General features: G+C 35.6%; 1 protein-coding gene across 5 annotated transcripts in view; it reads right to left on the bottom strand.

The window, feature by feature from the left end:
• The window catches only part of KHDRBS2 (KH RNA binding domain containing, signal transduction associated 2), a 618,929-nt gene that overhangs the window by 521,483 nt on the left and 75,545 nt on the right, over positions 1-21,901 (bottom strand). For all 5 annotated transcript variants that reach the window (XR_007128209.1, XR_007128210.1, XR_007128211.1 and 2 more), the window contains exon 2: positions 211-338. Coding sequence is in view for 2 of the 5 variants with exons in the window: in XM_047734409.1 (XP_047590365.1) it covers positions 211-338 (128 nt within the window). In the remaining 3 variants the exon portion in view is untranslated. The remainder of the gene's footprint in view (positions 1-210; positions 339-21,901) is intronic.

The raw sequence follows: 21,901 nt of genomic DNA, 5'->3' as shown, positions 1-21,901 counted from the left end.
AAAAGTGCTACGGTCTTTAGGTGAAAACAGTTCATATCGGTGTACTTTCAAAGACTTCTCTTTCCTCTGTATCAGTATCATATATTTGTGTATACTAATATAATGAAATTTTAAATATTTACTTCATGAAAGACAATAAATAAAACATCAGGTCATATGTTTATCATTTTTTTTCTTAATTCCATGAGAACAGAGCATATATTGCAGTACCTTTGGATATTGCTTGACAGGAATCAATACTCTTTCTGAGAGCTTTATGTTTTTGTTGCTGATGACATCAAGATATTTCTTTTCTTCATCTTCCTTTTTTCCATCAGAACCTTGAAATTTTTCAATTTCTGAAAAAAAAACCACAAGAAAAAACAGTAAGCAAAAGGAGAAGTCATCATAAATATGAGTATTCTTATTACTTGCCTTCTTAAAAAGAGACTTTGAAGACTCTTGATAGACTTGAAACATCTGTTAACAGCTATGGACATGCTGCTACCATACATTAAGATGACCTCTGTTGGGACACCTGGGTGGCTCAGTCCTTAAGTGTCTGCCTTTGGCTCAGGTTAGGATCCCAGTGTCCTGGGATCTGGTCCCACATCCAGCTCCTTGCTCAGCGGGGAGCCTGCTTCTCCTCTGCCCCTTCTCCCTCTGCCTGCCACTCCCCCTGCTTGTGCACTTTCTGACAGGTAAATAAATATAATCTTAAAAAGAGGAGGGGGTCGCCTGGGTCGCTCAGTCGTTGGGTGTCTGCCTACAGCTCAGGTCATGATCCCAGGGTCCTGGGATCAAGCCCCGCATCGGGCTCCCTGCTCCGCAGTGTGTTGTTGTGGGGGGGGTGGGGACTGCTTCTCCCTTTCCCACTTCCTCAGCTGTGTTCCTTCTCTAGCTGTGTCTCTCTCTGTCAAATAAATAAAAAAATTCTTTAAAAACAAAGTCCTCTGTCAACTCAAACTAAAAAGTTACCACTGAAGATGCGACTGTCTTCCATGAAGAAGTTAATTTTTAGCATCTTCAAACAAAACACAAGGAAAAATATATGCCCTTTAACAATAAAAAATATCTAAATGAACATAACTTTCCTAGGGACAATAAATAGAACAAAATATATTTTAAGGTTACAGGTTTCATTTTTACTCTGGATTATTCCTACAAAAAAAATTGGAAAATAGTAATCATCCATTATCAAATTGGATAGTAAAGATAAATAGCATGTTATTTTATATTCTAACAAAACTTAAAGGCAATTAAAAAGCGGGTCACAGCAAAGTCGTTTAAAGGATTAAATCTGTAAATGCTATCATTCATGTTCATCATTATGAAATTATCTGTCCATATGTTTAAAATGAATCACTACTGTTGCCTTATGAGAGTATTCCCAAAATGGATATTTTTTGAGCAAATGTAAAATATTTATCTACTCTCTCTTTTTAAAATTAGTTTATGCCACAAAGATTCTTAAACCTCTACTGTGGGTATCACAGACAAAATAGAAAACAAAAAAGTCTCTGTTTTCATGGAACCTATATTCTGATGCGAAAAATGAGAAATTAGAAAATGAATACACACATATATATATATAAACATACACATGCATATTTATGTGTGGGGATAAAGAATAAATAAAGCGGGGCGCCTGGGTGGCTCAGTGGGTTGAGCCGCTGCCTTCGGCTCAGGTCATGATCCCAGGTCCTGGGTTCGAGCCCCACATCGGGCTTTCTGCTCAGCAGGGAGCCTGCTTCCTCCTCTCTCTCTGCCTGCCTCTCTGCTTACTTGTGATTTCTCTCTGTCAAATAAATAAATAAAATCTTAAAAAAAAAAAGAATAAATAAAGCTATTAAGACAGGTTTTTTTTTTGCTTTTTTTTTTTTTAGTTTTATTACATATAGGGCAAGAGCATTCTGTTTCTTTAATTTTGGAGTAAAGGAAAGGTGATGATACCCATTAAGTATGGAAATTCTCAATTCATGCTAATTTATATTGCATTTTGAACAATTATTTTTTACAGATCTGACTACTTCTGGAGGTAAAAGGAATTCTGTATTGCATCTAACAGCTTTGTTCTTTGCTATTTTATTTGTAATTAGCATCTTTTCCAAAATGATTTCACATACCTTACATAAAACCCCTCTAACATTCCGGATGGAAATCTTTTAGCATACTATTTATTTGGCTCATGTGGAATTGTTAAAAATCTTTTTGAAGTAAGATTACATTGCTTCCTCAGATTGGCGGAATGAATGCTACACTGCATTGTTTGCACAAAGTCATTTACAATCACTTTTTTCAGGTATATGCTGTAATTTCACTAAAGACAATTATCTTAAAATAAACTGTTCTGCTTGAAAAGAAGCTATATGCAGTACGTCTATAATTTCTACTAAGAACAAAGGCATCAGATTCTTACTTTTCCATTCCAGATTATTAACAAGCCACTTTAACTGACTGTCTTTTTCAAACAAGCAGCATTCTCTATTCAAGCTTTTCAATCCCTTATATAATAATTACACACAGAACTCTGACAACTGCAAAGAAAGAATATTCATTCTGTCTTCTGATACTGACAGTGAACTTCTGATCACTGCCCTCGGGGTACATGATCCTATCTCATACTATACTTCCTAGTTTTGCTGAGGCGATTGTAATGTGAGACACATGGAGGAAACCAACTCAATCCCCACTCTACTAAATGTATGGTTTCCCCTTGTCACTCTGCCATAAAATAAACTGAATTTGTTTGTCATTATTTGTTCTCTACAAAACTACTACCCTTGGCATTTTCAGATGTTTGTAATTTTATCAATCAGTAATTAATTCCAATAAATTTTCCATCAAGAAATGGTGCTGAATAAAATACCATTTTGATGTTTTTTCTGCTCATTTCTACACTTTCCTTTTAGAAATGTTGATACATCTTTTGCCCTCCTGATACTTTCAGGGAGTTATCTTGTCTTTCTTGACATATCTACATGACTAATAGCTCAGTAATTGTATTTGTCAAATGCATAGTCACAGAATGGTATAAGCCAAATTTGCCTGATTTTAAAACCAGAGAAAACAATGTATACAACACCTTTCTTTTCTAAATTTTAGTTTAAAATAATTCTTTATTTCATCATTAATGCACATTTTTTGTGGGACGTTTAGACAATACAGGTATCCATAAAAATTTAAAGGCACCCATTATCATCTAGCAATAACTAAACAGTTTTGTGCAGAGGAGTTGAACAATTGTTTTATACTTGTTTATATGGTCTCTCTTTAAATTTAGCTTCATATTATTGGGAAAACATATTCTACATTAGGGTAAGCTTATGTCAAATGTCAAACTACACAGATTTTAGTATTTTCTGTTCTCCTATCATGTTTTATCTGTTAATGTCCATATTCATTCAAGAATTTTTTTAAAGCATTCATTGTCTTATTTTTAGTGGCTCTCTCCATAGTACTGAAAGTATGACATTACAACAGAGTTAACTTTTGGTCATGGGTGTATTCACCTTGCATCCACTAGCATTTTAGTCAGCTAGAAGCTATAGGGAGAAAATATTTTTTTATTGTCATAAAAAACACATAACAGGACTTACCATTTTAATCATTTTAGGAGTACAGTTTAATAGTGATAAGTTTATAATGTTGTTATGCAACATTATCTTTGGAATGTTTTCATCTTGCAAAACTGAACTTCTAGGGGTGCTTGGGTGGCTCAGTGGGTTAAGGCCTCTGCCTTTGGCTCGGGTGGTGATCCCAGGGTCCTGGGATCAAGCCCCGCGTCGGGCTCTCTGCTCAGCGGGGAGCCTGCTTCCTCCTCTCTCTCTGCCTGCCTCTCTGCCTACTTGTGATTTCTGTCTGTCAAATAAATAAATAAAATCTTTAAAAAAAAAACAAAACTGAAATTCTAGACTCATTGAACTCTCATTTTCCATACCCTTCCCACAGGCCTTGGAAACCAGCTTTTCACTATCTGTTTCTATGCTTGACCACATTAGATACTTCATATGAGTAGAATAGCACAGTATTTGCTCTTTAACGACTGACTTATTTCAATTAGCATAATATCCTCAAGGTTTATCCATGTTGTAGCATGTGTCAGGATTTCCACCTTCTTAAAGTCTGTATAACATTCCATTGTAGATATATAATACATTTTCTTTATCCATTCATCCATCAATAGACAGCTGAGATGCTCCCTCTTTTTAGCTACTGTGTATAATGCTTTGATGAACATGGGCATGAAAGTATCTCTTTGAGCTCTTTCTTTGAATTATTTTGGATATATATGCAGAAGTGGGACTGTTGGATCACATAGCAATCCCAATTTAATGTTTTGAGAAACCGCCATACTATTTTCCATGATTGCACCATTTTGTATTCAGAAAAAAAGTGCACAAGAGTTCCAATTTCTCTGCATTCTTGCCAATACTTGATATTTTCTGTTCTTTTGATAACGGCTATATCCAAGAAATCACTGACAAATCTAATGTCCTAAAGCTTTCCCCCTATGTTTTCTTCTAGGAGTTTTATAGTTTTAGGTCTTACTTTTAGGTCTTTAATCCATTTCGGTTTAAGTTCTATGTATGGTGTTAAGAAAAGACTCCAACTTGATTCTTTTGCATGTGGAGATCCAGTTTTCCCAACACTATTTGTTGAAAAGACTGTCCTTCCCTCATTTTATGTTCTTGGCACCCTTCTTGAAGAACATTAGACCATATACACAAGGGTTTATTTCCGGGCCCTATATTTTGTTCCAATGGTCTATATTTCTGTCTTTATGTCAGTATCACACTGTCATCATTAGTGTTACATCATATAATACACACACACACACACATACATACATACATATATATTGTTTCAGTTTTGGGTTTTTTTTTTTTAAGTTTTTATTTCAATTCCAGTTAGTTAACGTACAGTGCAGTATTAGATTCAGGTGTCAATATAGTGACTCAATACTTCCTTACAATATCCAGTGCTCATCAGAAGCACACTCCTTAATCCTCATCATCTAATTAACCCATGCCTAAACCCACATCCCCTCTGATACCCATCAGTTTATTCTCTATGGCTAAGAGTCTGTTTCTTGATTTGACTCTCTCTCTCTCTCTCTCTCTTCCCCCCATCCCTTACACTGTTGGTGGGGATACAAACTGGTGCAACCACTCTGGAAAACTGTATGGAGGTTCTGCAAAAGGTTGAAAACAGAAGTACCCTATAATCCAGCAGTTGCACTACTAGGTATTTACCCAAAGAATACAAAAATACTATTTTGAAGGGATACATGCACCCTGATATTTACAGCAGCATTACTTACAATAGCTAAATTATGAAAACAGCCAAAATGTCCACGGACTGATGAATAAAGATGTGGTGTGTGTGTGTGTGTGTGTGTGTGTGTGTGTAATGTATTACATATAATATACAATTTTTTTTTTACAATGTCTCATATTTTGAAAACAGGATGTGTGACACTTGAAATTTGTCTTTTCCTTTCAAAATTATTTTGGTTATTTGGAGTCTCTTGAGATCCCATACATGTTTTAGAATTTTTTTCTATTTCTGCAAAAAATAAATAAATAAATAATTGAGATGAAATAGGGATTGCACTGAATCTGTAGGTTTCTTAGGGTATTATGGACATCTTATCAATATTAAGTCTTCCAGTTCACAAACACAGGATTCCTTCTTCTTATTTGTATCTTCCTTCATACTGGTTAGTGATTTTTGTAGATTTCAGGTAAGAAGATATTTTAAAGGGAATTTTTAGTTCTGCTTTGTTTCACTTTTCCCTCATTTTCTTTGGGCATATAATTTCTTAATTGCTTCTTCTTGGTCTATTTTATTTTATAAAACTTTTTAATTTGCATATTAATTCATTTTCTTTTTTATATTTTTATTGGTTGATGTATTTAATGCTATGAATTTTCTTTAGAAAACTTCTTCAGCTATACCTGTCTATTCTGATTAGCTGTTTTTCAATTATAATATCTTTGCAGAATTTCGGCAATTTCATTTTGTTACTCTCAAAATGTTGTTTAGTGTTTAATATCACTTTTAAAAATGTCCAGATGCACACCATGACAGACTGTGGACTCTGAGGAACAAACTGAGGGTTTTGGAGGGGAGGGAGGTGGGAGGCTGGCTGAGCCTGGTGGTGAGTATTATGGAGAGCATGTATTGCATGAAGCACTGGGTGTGGTGCATAAACAGTGAATTCTGGAACACTGAAAAGAAATAAAATAAAATAAAATAAAATAAAATAAGAAAAATGTCCAAATGGCAGAGCCAGTCTTACTTTGATATTAATTTCTTTTTTTTTAATACTTTATTATTTGGCAGAGAGAGAGAGACAGAGAGCACAAGCAAGGGGAGTGGCAGAAGCAAAGGGAGAAGCAGGCTCTGTGCTGAGCAAGGAGCCCAATGTGGGACTCGATCCCAGGACCCTGGGATTATGATCTAAGCCGAAGGCAAATGCTTAACTTACTGAGCCACCCAGGCATCCCTAATTTCTTTCTTTTTTTTTTTTTTTTAAGATTTTATTTATTTATTTGACAGACAGATCACAAGCAGGCAGAGAGCCAGGCAGAGAGAGAAGAGGAAGCAGGCTCCCTGCTGAGCAGAGAGCCAGATGTGGGACTCGATCCCAGGATCCTGGGATCGTGAGCTGAGCCGAAGGCAGAGGCTTTAACCCACTGAGCCACCCAGGCACCCCTATATTTTAGATTTCAATGAAGGAATTCTTAGTAGGTAAATTTTTGGTCAGGACTTATAAACATTACCAGGAATGGGTATATATTCTCTGTTTTGGGGTTAAAAGTTAGCTGTAAATCAATGTGATCTTTTTCCTACACTGGGCTCAACTTCGAATGAAAGAAGTGTGCAAGAATTTCTTTGTAATACGTGTATAAGTGGAATTTTGGTTCCTAAATTATGCACATACTTAATTTGACCAAACCCTACTGTTTTGTTCCATAAAATATGGTAGGAACATTCCCACAAACAGAAAAGATGTATTTCCATGACTTCCATTTCCCTCCAATGACTTAGATATTTTATTTTATTTTATTTTATTTTATTTTATTTTATTTTATTTTATTTTATTTTATTTTATTTGACTGAGAGAGAGAGTAAAAGTGTACATGCAGGGGAAGAGGCAGAGAGAGAAAGAGAAGCAGGCTTCCCACTGAGCAGGGAGCCCAACGCAGGGCTTGATTCCAGGACCCCAAGATCATGACCTGAGCTAAATGTAGATATTTAACCAACTGAGCCACCCAACTGCTCCTATATTTTTTTAAATATTTATTCATTTCTTTTTTTTTTTTAAGAGAGAGTGAGACAGTGCATGGGTAGGAAAGAGGAAGAGGGAGAGAGAGACTCTCAAGCAGATATCCCCACAGAGTGCCGAGCCCCATGAAAGGCTAGATCTCACAACCCTGAGAAGATGAACTGAGCTGAAATCAAAAGTTGGATGCTCAACGAACTAAGCCACCTAGGCACCCCCAATGGCTTAGATTTTTAACCTCACCTAATTCTCCTATAAAAATAAGACAAATGCCTAGGATAAAAAAAAGAAAAAAAAAAAACTTAAACTTTGAAAACATCCCCATAATCCAGACGATCTATAAGAACCCTATCAAAAAGTGGAATTCTGAAAACACTGAAAATAGTAGGAACTCTACTAGGTCCTGTATAAGGTAGAGTGTGAAAAAAATTAAAATTTAGATGGCTCCAAGAGTCCTGGAACACAGAAATTTCAAGCAAGTACTTATCCTCAAAAGAAGAGATGACCTGTAATGTAGAATTCTCTGTGATCTGAAAAGAAAGAAAGAAAAACAAAAAACTGGGACAAGACCACACAAGCTCCAAATGATGAGTGATTGTGAAGTAAACAATGGAGACCATATATCTCATGAGGAAAACCTAAACAATGGAGACTATACAATGCTTGAGGAAAAAGCTGGCAGTACTATAGTAGCACAAGCACTTCAGGATCTCAGAAAACAAAAATGTCTTTCTTTAAGAATAAGTCCCTGGTGTGCCTGGGTGGCTCAGTGGGTTAAAGCCTCTGCCTTCGGCTCGGGTCATGATCCCCGGGTCCTGGGATCGAGCCCCGCATCGGGCTCTCTGCTCAGTGGGGAGCCTGCTTCCTCCTCTCTCTCTGCCTGCCTCTCTGCCTGCTTGTGATCTCTGTCTGTCAAATAAATAAAATCTTTAAAAAAAAAAAAAAAAAAAAAGAATAAGTCTCTTCCCGAGAGGGAAAAACTGCTTCAAGCAAAGTCCTCAAGGAGCGTAAGGCAAGGACGACACCCCAGCTGAAGTGTCTATTCCAAGAGAAACCTCCTAAAAACACAGGCAAAACTTTCTCATTAAACATTAAAAAGAGAAACAGTTTGTGTTGAACCTCATACAAGTATATTACATAAAAAAACAAAAAAGGAAAATGAACTAAATAATATATTGACAGAAAGTGAAAGCAGGAGAGAAACATAACAAAGCAGAAAATATAATTAAATGAGGGGAAGATACGGGATGTACAAAAGTAATAAAAGAGGGGTATGTATCAGAAATAGAAATGTGTTATGTAAGAACCAATAAATTAGAGGAACATGTAAAAAAAGCTATCAAAGCTCAGGAATGAATGAGAAAGAGTTTAATTCATAAGTGAAAAATAAACTAGAAATTTAAAAAAGACTAAATGGACAAAAGAAGAGAAATAAAATCAGAGGAAAGAATTAAGCACCACTATCAAATCAGAAAGTTAAAAAGATGTGAGAGAAAATGAAAGATGTAAAAGGCAGGTAATGACCAAGGTGTATATACCTGGAGCTCTGAGAAGTTGAAAACTAAAGCAATAAAACTGAAGAAACACTAAAAACTACAATTCAAGAAACTGTTTCATAAAAGAACTATATGATAATGTCACATGAATGGAGGGCTGTGACTAGCTCAATGTTCTGATCCGAGGGAGAGGGATAGGCAGAAAGAGGAAGAGAGGTAGAGGGAAAAGGGGTGGAAAAGAGAAGGAGAGAGAGATTGATTTTGAGGCTGACAGGTATAAACAATAATGCAAAATTTAACGGACTAGAAGTAATTGCTACAAAATTAGTTTCAGACAGTGGTTAAAACTCAGGCTTAAAAGAACAAACACGGGGGGCGCCTGGGTGGCTCAGTTGGTTAAGCAACTGCCTTCGGCTCAGGTCATGATCCCGGAGTCCTGGGATCGAGTCCCATATCGGGCTCCCAGCTTCATGGGGAGTCTGCTTCTCCCTCTGACCTCCCCTCTCATGCTCTTTCTCTGTCTCTCAAATAAATAAATTAAAAAAAAAAAAAACAAAAACAAACACGGTGCCTGGGTGGCTCAGTGGGTTAAGCCTCTGCCATCAACTCAGGTCATGATCTCAGTGTCCTGGGATCAAGACCACCTCCCCACACCCCCACACCCCCTCCCCACATCAGGCTCTCCGCTCAGCGGGGAGCCTACTTCCCCCTCTCTATCTGCCTGTCTCTCTGCCTGCTTGTGATCTCTCTCTGTCTCTATCCAATAAATAAATAAAATCTTTAAAAAAACAAACACACACACAGAAAGCAAGAAGACAAAAAACTGTTTTAAAATATAAGCAGTGTATGTCTGCCTCAGTTTGACACCTGGAAATTAGGAAAGAATTTTTGGTGTATTGTAAGGATTAACTAAATTAATATGAGCAAGGTGCTTAGGTAAGTGTCTGTCAAAAGCATTGTTGTTTTTACTATTATTCTCATTATTATATACTAAATTTAAAAGGACCAAAGGAATGTTTGCACTACAGCCATAGGCAAAATTTCACTGAAGAGGGATCCAGAAACTGATTTCCAGATTAAGAAAACATTATAGAGAAACAGGGAAAGCAACTTGCTGGACTGAAGAATTATATTGTATAATTCTTACATATCAAGAAAGGCTTTTCATTTTGCTAATATTTAAAAAATATTTTTAGTATCTGCCTTATGTTTGTAGTTTATTATATTCTATAGCCCCAAGCATAAACAATGTCAAATCGTTTAAAGTTTAGATTAAACTCATCCTGAAAATATGAATAAAATTTCAATGAAGGGGATTCTATCCGAATTTATACCTCCACATTCTAGTCACTTTCTTAATATATGTTTTTTTTTTCTGAAGTCATAATTCACACTTTCTTTTTAAAAAAAAATTATGTATCCACTTTGAGGGAGACCATGTGGGTGCGCGTGTGCATGCGCGCACACATACACACACACACACCAACAGTGGGAGGCGCTAAGGGAGGGAATCCCTCAGCAGACTCCCCATTGAGCATGGAGCCCAGGCTGGACTGGATTTTACCATCCATGAGATCATGACCTGAGCCAAAACCAAGAGTCCATCACTCAACCAACTGAGCTACCCAGGCGTGCCCATAACTTATACTTTCTAAACTGGGTGTGTTGAGTATTTAACAGTGGTCTCCCATACACTTCTACATAGCATTTTTCTGACCTCCAGAATACAGCTGGCTTAAGATTTTAGAAACATCAGTAGCCATAAAATTGATGTGTTAGGCTGTGTCTGTATAGCAATGCTTTCTACAAGTTATTTTATTGTGGTTAAATTTATTTTTGTAACGGGCACATTATAGAGATTCATATTTTTTAAATATAAATGACATATAATTACACAATAACAGGGAAATCACAATTATCTTGTTTCATGGAAAATCAGTTATTTAACATAAATGAGCTTTTCTCTTAAAACCAAATTTAAAATTGGGCAGTTGCATATTTTAAGTGATCTTTCTAAAATAAATTCTTTACTTCCCAGTCATTTCAAAGAATATGCTTTGCATGATCCAGGGACTTTATGATGAATGTGAGTGATTCTATCAAAGCTAATCAATGTGAGCAATGAATTTAGTCTTTCATTAATTGAATAAATACTCCCGAATTATAGTCTACCTCACAAAGTATATAGAGGATTAAGTAGAGAAGAAAAAGAGTAAAATCCAGTAAATAATGAGGGAGACTTAGCATACATGATTGAGGTTGAAGAGCCACTAGCGATGAGACTTGGGATAAATCCTGAAAGTAAGATATCTTCTCCTAACTATAGGTAAGAAGTGAAGGGGGAGGGAGGGAAAAATAAATGACAGTCCCTAGATAAGTGATCCTAGCAACAACATTGATCGTGTGTGCGAGTTGTGCACACACGTGCTGATTTTTTTCACCAAGAAATCATATAACCAATCTTGTTAGAACTATATACTAAATAATAATAAATGTTCTTAGTCAAACAAATTACAAAGAGCATGGTTATACTTAACTTTTTTTTGTGCCTAAATTTTTTTTTTAAAGATTTTATTTATTTATTTGACAGACAGATCGCAAGTAGGCAGAGAGGTAGGCAGAGAGAAAGGAAGGGAAGCAGGCTCCCCACTGAGCAGAGAGCCCGATGTGGGCCTCGATCCCAGGACCCTGGGATCATGACCTGAGCCCAAGGCAGCGGCTTTAACCCACTGAGCCACCCAGGCGCCCCGTGCCTAAATTTTTTCATGGAGTGAAATACATGCTCTTCCAAGTACTTAAGAGTTCTAAAATTCAAATAACTTCTAGTTCTAGTGAAATTTTAAAGAATTAAGATACATTTATTTTCCAGTTAGGCTTTGAAAATAATTTTTAATGCAATATGAGAGAAAAGAACATTTACATGCAAGGTATAATTGTATAATATATTGAAGCAAAGAACATGGAATTAGTCTGGGAAGAAAACAAGTTATTGCCAATAAAATAAATATAAATGACCTTTAAATATAACAATGGGGAATGATGCCAGTATTGGGTTGTTTTGAAATTTATGCTTTGTCTAAAACCAAAAGTCAATAAGAGGTTGTAAAAAATTCTTTTATTTATGGGTATTTTCCAAAAAGACTTTATAATACAAATAATGTTCAACTGCCTAGTGATTAGAAGTCCTTATTATAAATGAGGCATGAACAACTTACACTTACATTATAAAACTGAGCAAAGGTTATCCTACTTATTTCACCTTCAAATTATACCCTTTAAGTTGCTAAGTAGAAATGTTTTCTGCTGATTGTATTTGAATACAGAACCAAGCTTTTATCAATTAATGTAATAGAATAAAAGAGTGAAATATAGAGTAATTTTCATCTTCCTTTTAGAATCCCCATGTAAGGGGCGCCTGGGTGGCTCAGTGGGTTAAGCCTCTGCCTTCAGCTCAGGTCATGATCTCAGGGTCCTGGGATCGAGTCCCACATCGGGCTCTCTGCTCAGCAGGGAGCCTGCTTCCTCTCTCTCTCTCTGCCTGCATCTCTGCCTACTCATGATCTCTGTCAAATAAATAAAATCTTTAAAAAAAAAATAGAATCCCCACAAAACAAACTGAGGGTTGATGGGGGGAGGGGGTTGGGAGAGGGGGGTGGGGTTATGGATATTGGGGAGGGTATGTGCTATGGTGAGTGCTGTGAAGTGTGTAAACCTGGCGATTCGCAGACCTGTACCCCTGGGGATAAAAATATATGTTTATAGATTAAAAAAAAAAAAAGTAAAAAAAAAAAAATAGAATCCCCATGTAAAATCTCAGACATCAGCATTCTATAATGCAAGAGGATTCCAGCATTTTAAAATTCTAAAAATCTAAGTCTAGAATGAATGGCCGCATAGACCATAAACAACAACTGTTTGTTGTAAAACATAAACTTAACATTAATTGTAAAAGAATCTGAGGAAATGATTTGGCACAAAATTTGCTTTGTTGATATTGATCAGAAAGATATATATACTTTCAAATCTCAGTCTCAAAGAAAGGGTGAGGAAATATCAATGCCACTTTGACATATGTAATTTTTTTAGCAGCATAACTCCATGGGGTAACAATTATCTCCCTTTTCAAATAAATAAACAGGAGTTCAAAGAGCTAATGTAATATATACTATAAATACAAGAAGGAAAACAATAGGAAAAGGGGGGATTTAAAAATTCAAGAAGAGGGGCGCCTGGGTGGCTCAGTGGGTTAAAGCCTCTGCCTTCGGCTCAGGTCATGATCTCAGGGTCCTGGGATGGAGCCCCGCTTTGGGCTCTCTGCTCAGCAGAGAGCCTGCTTGCCTTCCTCTCTACCTTCCTCTCTCTGCCTGCCTCTCGGCCTACTTGTGATCTCTGTCTGTCAAATGAATAAATAAAATCTTTTAAAAAAATTTAAAAATAAAAAATAAATAAAAATTCAAGAAGAGCAGTTCTCAATGTAGCCTTATATTTAATAATGCAAACAAAAATGATTTAAAAAAAAAAAAAAACGAGCCAGACTTTGCCTAGAAGTATCATTTATCATGGCGTACCTTGGTGGCTCAGTTGGTTAAGCATCCAACTCTTGGTTTTGGCTCAGGTCATGATCTCGGGGTCATGAGATGGAGCCCTACATTGGCCTTGAAATTCTGTCTGTCTCTCTCCCTCTACCCCTTCTGCTCGTGCTTTCTCTCTCTCTCTCTCCAAAATAAATAAATAAATCTTTTAAAAAATACCATTTAGCAACTTGTTCTTATATAAAATATCTTCTGGGGAGTGGGTAACTAAGGTTCATGTCTTGTCTCATGTGCTTCTAGAAAGCTCAGAGCTGAGCTGTCTTTAAAGAAAATTTACCTTCTTCTAACTAGCCTAGGATAAGGATTTCTTGTGTAATTCTTTTTCCTTTTCACCCTCTTTACAACTTTTTGATTGTTTAATTTGTGATAGCATTTTTACCCTTATTTTGTACATGCTTTATTATAAGCTGCCTCAAATCCACCTCAGAAATAAGTGACAAGTACCATTTTATTTTAAAATTAATATTCAGTAGTAAAACTTAATCATTAAGCCAACAATCTCTACCGATGCAAAATTTCTCTAAGCTCTCTTTTTGGTCTTCGGAGTTAACTCTGAATGCTAAAAGCAGGTCTGTCACCTGCTAACTACAAAATCTTAAGCAAATTGGCCTTAGTTCCTTTTTTTTTTAAGGAAAGCAAATCTATCAAATGATAACATTATGGGAATTGGGCAATAATTATGATGTTTTTTGATATTATAATGGTTCATATCTGTTTTCCCCCTATATTTTAATGTCTGAGCAGATTTATTTTACTCGTTTTCACAATCTGTGAACTTAGCCCAATGACTGACTAGATAAAAGAAGAAATTATGCCCTAATTATGTGTTTCCCACCAAGGTAAAATGTAATGGGTAATTTCTTACAAAACAACGCTTAAATAATAAGAAGGGAACTTTATGTGTGAATAATGATGCTAGCAAAAGAGATGTTGCAAATAATGGATCTCTCAGAATGAAGGTCAACAGGGGTAGTAAATAGTAGTCCAATTCCAAAAGGTCTTAAGGGATGGGAGGATGTTCCAAAACATGGCATAATATTTTCCTTTTTATTGAAGGCATGAACAATTATTTCAGATTTACTAATGATAAATCAGTAGTAAAGTTCTGCAAATAATTTAAGTACCTACAAAAGTAATTTGATAATTGAAACAGAAACAGAAACTGTAAAACTTTATTTAAAAACAACCCAGGGGTGCCTGGGTGACTCAGTCAATTAAGTCAATTAAGTGTCTCAGCTCAGGTCTTGGTTTCAGGGTCCTGCGTTCAAGTCCTGTGTTGGGCTCCATGCCCAGGGTGGAGCCTACTTATAAATAAATAAATAAATAAATAAATAAATAAATAAATGACGCAACTACTTGTTTTCAACAAGATTAACCATAAGACTATGAACTATTTTAACTACTAATTCATTTTAATACCCTGAACTCACTAAAATTGTGAAACTACTGATACTTAAGTGCCGCTCTCTCCTGGCTGCTTTTCTAAATTCCAACCACTGTTAAGTCTCAGCTCGCAGGTCCTCTTCCCCATGGAGTACAGAGTAACTTACAGGGATTTCTCTTTTTGTGAACTCCTACGATTCAAATCGTGTACTACATGTTCAACCAGAACTACCTTTCAGTCATAACACAATGCCACACCCTAACTCTATGGCTTTGGACAAGACATGTAAAAGCATTCTGGGCTTCATCTGTTCCCTCCTACCCACCCTCCAACCTACCTTAAATGAGAAACAAATCTTAGGAAGCGCATTCTAGTATATTCTCAAGATCATAACTTTGTAATATAGTATTGTATCTGTTACTTATTTGTTGTAGAACACTTGGCATCAAGAGTGATGATACCTATTCCTTTCTAAGAATTTTCTATGTGCTAGGCAATGATCCTATACATGGACTAGTTGAGTACACTGTTTACTTAGAAATTTTGTGCCACACTGTTTGCTTGTAAAATGGTATGATATCTTTATAAAACTGTTGTAAGGATTAAATGAGTCAAAGAAGTTTATCCAAAATAATTTGGTATAATACCTGATACATAATAAGAGCTATTATTATTAGCTCATAATTTTATTACTTGTCTTTGATGGCTGGACATGAGGTTTCACTGAACTCTTTTCTTTTCCATCGTTAAAAGATCATGATAGGGGTGCCTGGGTGGCTCAGTCAGCTAACTGTCCAAGTCTTGGTTTCAGTCCAGGTCACGTGAGACTGAACCCCGGTCAGGCTCCACGTTCAGTGCAGAGTCTGCTTATTCCTCTCTCTCCTTTCCTGCCCACCCCCCCCCACTTGTAATCTCTCTCTCTCTCTCTCTCTCTCTCTCTAAAATAAATAAATAAAATCTTTATTAAAAAAAGATCATGGAGTGCCTGGGTGGTTCAGTGGGTTAAGCCTCTGCCTCCGGCTCACGGTCTCAGGGTCCTGGGATCGAGCCCAGCATTAGGCTCTCTGCACAACGGGGAGCCTACTTCCCCCTCTCTCTCTGCCTGCCTCTCTGCCTACTTGTGATCTCTCTCTCTGTCAAATAAATAAATAAAATCTTAAAAAAAAAAAAGATCATGACAAACAATACTGCCATATGATTATACCTAGTCTTTAGGCAGATTATTAATTATTGAGGGCACATCCACGATTTACATTTGTTTCCTTTACCAGACTAGTACCATTATGTACATGTTTAAAATGTCATAGGCATTGATTTAAATGAGAAATAGGACAAAATGACAAAGAATGATAAACATAATCCCACAGTGATAGTAAGAACAGGTATAGAATTAATTTGTTGAGACCTCATCAAAAATATGTTTTTGGGATAGTATTGTCACCTAACACTAAACAGTGGTACTTCACAAAAGACAAGAGGTCAAGTTTTTATTTTTCAACCTAGTTAACTGCCAGACACAAAGTCTTAAGGTTTAAAATTAATGCCTTTTAAAAGGAATAGAATATTTTATCGCTACTCATTCCAAATATACCCATGCACAATCTTGGGTTTGCCCTTCTTTGAATGCATTCAATGTTTTTTATTTTAGTTCTTGCTGGGTTACACACACACCAAGTTGCACTCAACAAAACAAATGCAGAAGAATATATATTTATGCTTGCTGGTGCTTAGCCATGAAATCAATCATTCATCTTCTCACCCATTAGCCCTTTCATTCAATAAATATTTACTGAGAGCCTATTGTGCAGCAGGCCCGATTCTAGGAATGAGAAAAACTAGGGTACTGCAGACAGACAGAATCCCTGCCCTCTTGAATCTTATAGACAATTGAAGTAGAAAGTAAGTGAATAAGTAAATTATGACAGAATCTGGGTGAGCATAAATGTTTCAAAGAAACATAATGACAGAAAATGGTGGGAGGGGTGTGATATTTAGATAGGGATGATTAGGAAATGTGTCTTGAATATGCTAATACTTGATCAGAGATGTGAATTAAATGAGTGGCTAAATTCATCAACATCTAGGAAGAGTTTTCTAGGCAGAGGGAACAGCAAGTCCAAAGCATCTAAGACTGCAAAGAATTTGGCGTTCTTGACAACTATCACAAGGATCGTGTAGATAAGGTGAGAGAGGTAAAAGGAGTAATATCATGAAGGACTTGTAGTCTGTGTGTGGATGGAGTAACACAATTTTAATGAATAAAATATGGCAGAAGTGATGGTGTATGACTTTGGAGACTACATCATGAAAAACTCTATGGTTTCCTCCTTGTTTCTTAGATCATGTGTCTAGAGGAAGTAACTGCACTGTCATGGGGATACTCAACTAGCGCTAGGTAGAATTCCATGTTCTAGATGCCTGCAGCTAATAGTAATACACAAGAAACATCTTGGAAGCAGACACTCTGTCCCTAGGAAAACTTTCAGATGAGTGCAATTTCTTCTGAGACCCTAATCCAGAACCACTCATCTAAGCTTCTCACAAATTCTTTACCTATAGAAACTGTGAGATAATTAATGTTAGTCATTTTAAGCTGTTATGTTTTGAGGTCATTTATTATGAAACAACAGATGATATACCATGATACAGAATTTTTATTTTAAGTGTGATGCAAAGAGTTAGAAGAATTTTACCATGGCTTTGATCTGATTTGTGTTTTTAAAAGACTATTCTGCAGTCTTATGTAGAACAGCCAGAGAGGAGGCAGGGAGCCCAGTTGTGAGACAGAGACCAGGTGGGATATGATGAAGGCTAAGGTATTAGAGGCAGAGGTCTAAAAACTAGATTATTTTTAAGGTAGAAGTTTGTTTAGTAATCAAGTGATATTTTAAGCATGTTGCAACCAAATATGAGTTATTGTTACTTATATATTGCTATTTAGCTGTAATTTGGGTTCTATTTTAGAAAATTGGTTAAAGCTTTTGAGTTGATATGTTATGCATTATAATATTCTTATGTAAAATATGGGAAAGTAAGGTGTCAGCATTTTTTATTCAATTTATTTTATTTTTTTAAATGTATTACTAGTGTTAAGTGGACACAGCCTGCAGTCATTACTGTTATTTCTGGTTTTCTCATATTCATATTCAACTATTTTTATTCCTAGAGCATGAGTAGAACATATATATACGTGTTTGTTGGGAAAAAAATGAGACTTTACTTTTGCCAAAGATAAACTTTTGCCTGGAGATATACTATCTTAATAAAAAAACAAAATTTGAATCAGCATTGGTTCAGTTCAAATTAAAAGACCTTTTCCTGAGTCTACTTTTACTGTGATAATTATCTAAATCAGCACTTACCATTTAGACTAATTTTACAGAAATACTACACCCAGATGTGCTTGAATTTGTATTAATTTATTTTTAAGATGTTCAAAAGTCTAATTACATTAGGTATTCCTTGTGTTTGAAAATCAATTTTCCTGAATTGAATAAAAGTGAGCTATTATTCACTGGAGTTAAAAATTCCTAATATGCCAAAGCAGAAGGTATTTAAATAGAACTGAATATGACCTGCTTCACATTCATCATGTTCCAGGGCACAATTACTTCGTCCAATACTTTTGTTCACTCAGCAAACGTTACAGAGAATGTCTTATTATGTGTAAGTTATTGGGAAGAAGAAAAAGCAGAACATCCTCTTTTCAAATGGTAATTATCTAGTCACCAATAATTGCAAGTATCACAGTGAAACAATATTTTATTCTTGTTCAGATCATGCCTAATTTCTTATTTGTATATTTCAGTAAGTCAAACTATCAAAGGCAAATTGAATTTGTTAAATTTATATGCAGTATATACAAATGACATAAATATAAATTGGAAGTCCTCTTCCTTAGCATCAATGTTACTGCTGAATATGATATATGCAGTTATCCAATTATGACATAAGTATATAGAAGCAATTAAGAGATTCCAAATAAATATGTCTGTGTATATTCATACATACACATATATACATATGTGTTTATATTATATAACATATAATATATAACATATGATATATATATATATTATATATATATATATATATATATATACATACATATATATATATATCCCTACTTTGTGGGCTGTTTTAAAAATTAGACAGGATATCATTTATGGACTTGGTATTTGTGGTGATTTCTATTTCTATTCTCTATTCTCTTACCAAACTTTTCCCTTTACCCCAATCATCTTTAACCAATTCTAAAGAAAGAAATTCCTCTGCTAAATCAAAGTCAAACAATGAGAGGCCATATTACAAAGAAAGTTTCTATAGTGCTTAAGATGATCTACTTTCCATTTGTTCTTCCTATTCTTCTTTTTAGTTATTCCCACGCAAATGATATGATAAAATAGACTGGTCTCATCTTATGAATGGGCCTCTTAACACCATGGTGTGGTCCTGAACAAAATACACCCTCAGCGTCTGTCTTTGGTTGCTCTCCTTTAGATATAGTGAGAAATGCTTTATTTTCTTTGAGTCTGCCTTCCTCTGCTTCTCCTCACCAATGAAGCAGTAAATCCTTGAGAAATGAATTCTCTGTTGCTGAGGAAAAGGTGCCAGCGTCTGGTCGGCGCACAGTCTGAATTTAATTGCCATAGATTCCATAGGTCTCACAAATGCCACAGGTTACCATATGATAAAGCAGAAGGTGTTCTATGGCAACGTCCCAGAAAACAATCTCTTTTCATTGGTCATTCAGGAACATGCAGTGGGAACAGGTGGCTGACTGTACACTTAGAAACTGGGATCTTGAGATCTCTCTCCTTAACAGACACAATTGTACCAGCTACTCAGAAGGAACCCAAGGTGTAACTGTCTGCTGTTTTCCTTCTACTTTGTCACTGTATTGCACTCCCCCTGTCACACTGTCAGAGAGACATTTTCGCTTTCAAATATATGAAGACATAAATAGCAGTTGAAAAACTTCTAATTTCTCTTTGTCACACATTATCATTTGACAATGTCCTAGAACATAAAGTCCATATTTCATTACTATTCCCATGCCAAACATAAGTATCTAAAATATACCCATTTTATCACACTCATATGACTAGAAACTTGGAATTACCACCACTATTATTACTAACATGTACCATTACTCCATTACTTGGCCTTGGGCAAGTCCATTTACACTTTTAGTTCCAAGTGTCATTATCAGCAAATGATATTTTTTTTTTCCTTAACAAATCTGAAGGGCTCTTCTAATTCTGCTACGTGTTGAGTCTAACTTTATCATGCAAAAATAGAATGTGATGTCTGCAGGGTAGACAGGTTCAACATAATTATTTGGTCCTTGATTAAAAAAGCTTGAGGTTAACTTGATTTGAGATATTTTCTCTTTTTGTAACTTCATCTCTTCTTCATTTTTACTGCAATTTCACTATCGCTCACATCCTATATTATAATGGTTAAGAGTAACCTAAGAAACAGGGCTCTATTTTCCTCATCTATCAAATGGAGATAACAATATTCTTACTTCACACTGTTGTCTTGGTGTTAATGGTGATAACAACTAAATTGCTTAGAATATTACATGATATACTTTTATTGCTGTTTTTATAATTCTTGATGTCCATGAATCTACCTGTAGGAAAAAGCACCATGCTTACATTATGGTCTCAAACTGGAGACTCCTCAGAAGTATAGCTAAAGGAAGGAAAAGTCAACAAGATAAGGGAGAGCCTAAGACACTCTGTTTTACACAGCATGTATTTGTTATTTATTCACAGATTTAACCTGTTTAGCTAGCTGACCACAGTATCTTCATCTGGAAATCTCAGCTGTGGTAAAAGAGGAAGTATTCCTGTGTCAAAAATATTTTACAGATGAAAGTTGTTTTGTTTCTTCAAAACGAATTAGGTGAGTTAGATAGGATTCTGTGAATTACCTTTCTGGCAGGAGGTATATCTAGATATAGATGTAGATATAGATATTAGCTAGACAGACATTAGATGAATAAATATTAGATATATAGAGAAATCTATATATTTTTTAAAGATTTTTTATTTATTGAGTTGACAAAGAGAGAGAGACAGCGAGAGAGGGAACACAAGCAGGGAGAGTGGGAAAGGAAGAAGCAGACTTCCTGCCAATCAGGGAGCCCAATACGGGGCTCGATTCTAGGACCCTGGGATCATGACCTGAGCAGACAGACGCTTAACAACTAAGCCACCCAGGCGCCAACAGAGAGATCTATATATTCATAAATCTATATCTGTATCTCTCCATTTAAAAGCTTCAGATAGAGTTCACACACCATAAAACTGACCCTTTTAAAGTTATAATTCAGTGGGGTTTTTTAAATATATTGACAGCGCTGTGAAACAATAACCACTATCAAATTTTGAAACAATTCATTCACCAAATAAATAAATAAATAAATAAAACCCCATGCCCATTAGCAGTCACTATTTATTTTCCTCTGACGGCAGCTGCTGGCAACCACTAATCTATGTTCTATCTCTATGGATTTGTCTATTCTAAGCTTTGCATAAAAATGGACTCATGCAATATGTACTCTGTTAGGCCTGGCTTCTTTCACTTACTATGTTTTCAAGATCATTTTGTAGCATGTATCAGTCCTTTCATAGGCCAAACAATATTAAATTGTATGGATATACCTCATTTTGTTTACCCATTCATCAAGTGAAGGGCATCTGGGTTGTTTCTACTGGTTTGATAAAATAATGTTGTTTTGAGCATCTGTGTACAAGTTTTTGTGGGGATATATGGGCTCAGTTCTCTTGGATAGATTCCTACAATTATTCAGTCGTCCAGTAGCTATTTGCTTAACATTTGAGGACCCACAGAACTGTTTTCCAAAGTTACCGTATCATTTTAAAATCCCACCAGCAATGCATGAGGGTTCCAATTTCTCCACATCTTCATTAACACTTGTTATTGTCTATCTTTATTTTAGCCATCCTACTGTGTGTGAAGTTGTATCTCATTATGAATTTCACTTGCTTTTTAATAACTAATTATGTTGAGCATCTTTTAATATGATCACTTGTAATTTGCATATATTCTATGAAGGAATGTCTAAAATCCTTTGCACATTTTTAATTGGATTGTCTTTTTATTATTGAGTTGTAAATGTTCTTTA

Source organism: Lutra lutra, chromosome 6, assembly GCF_902655055.1.
Source record: "Lutra lutra chromosome 6, mLutLut1.2, whole genome shotgun sequence".
Taxonomy (NCBI): domain Eukaryota; kingdom Metazoa; phylum Chordata; class Mammalia; order Carnivora; family Mustelidae; genus Lutra; species Lutra lutra.
Note: the sequence above shows the minus strand (reverse complement) of the source record. Positions and strands in the feature narration are given on the sequence as shown.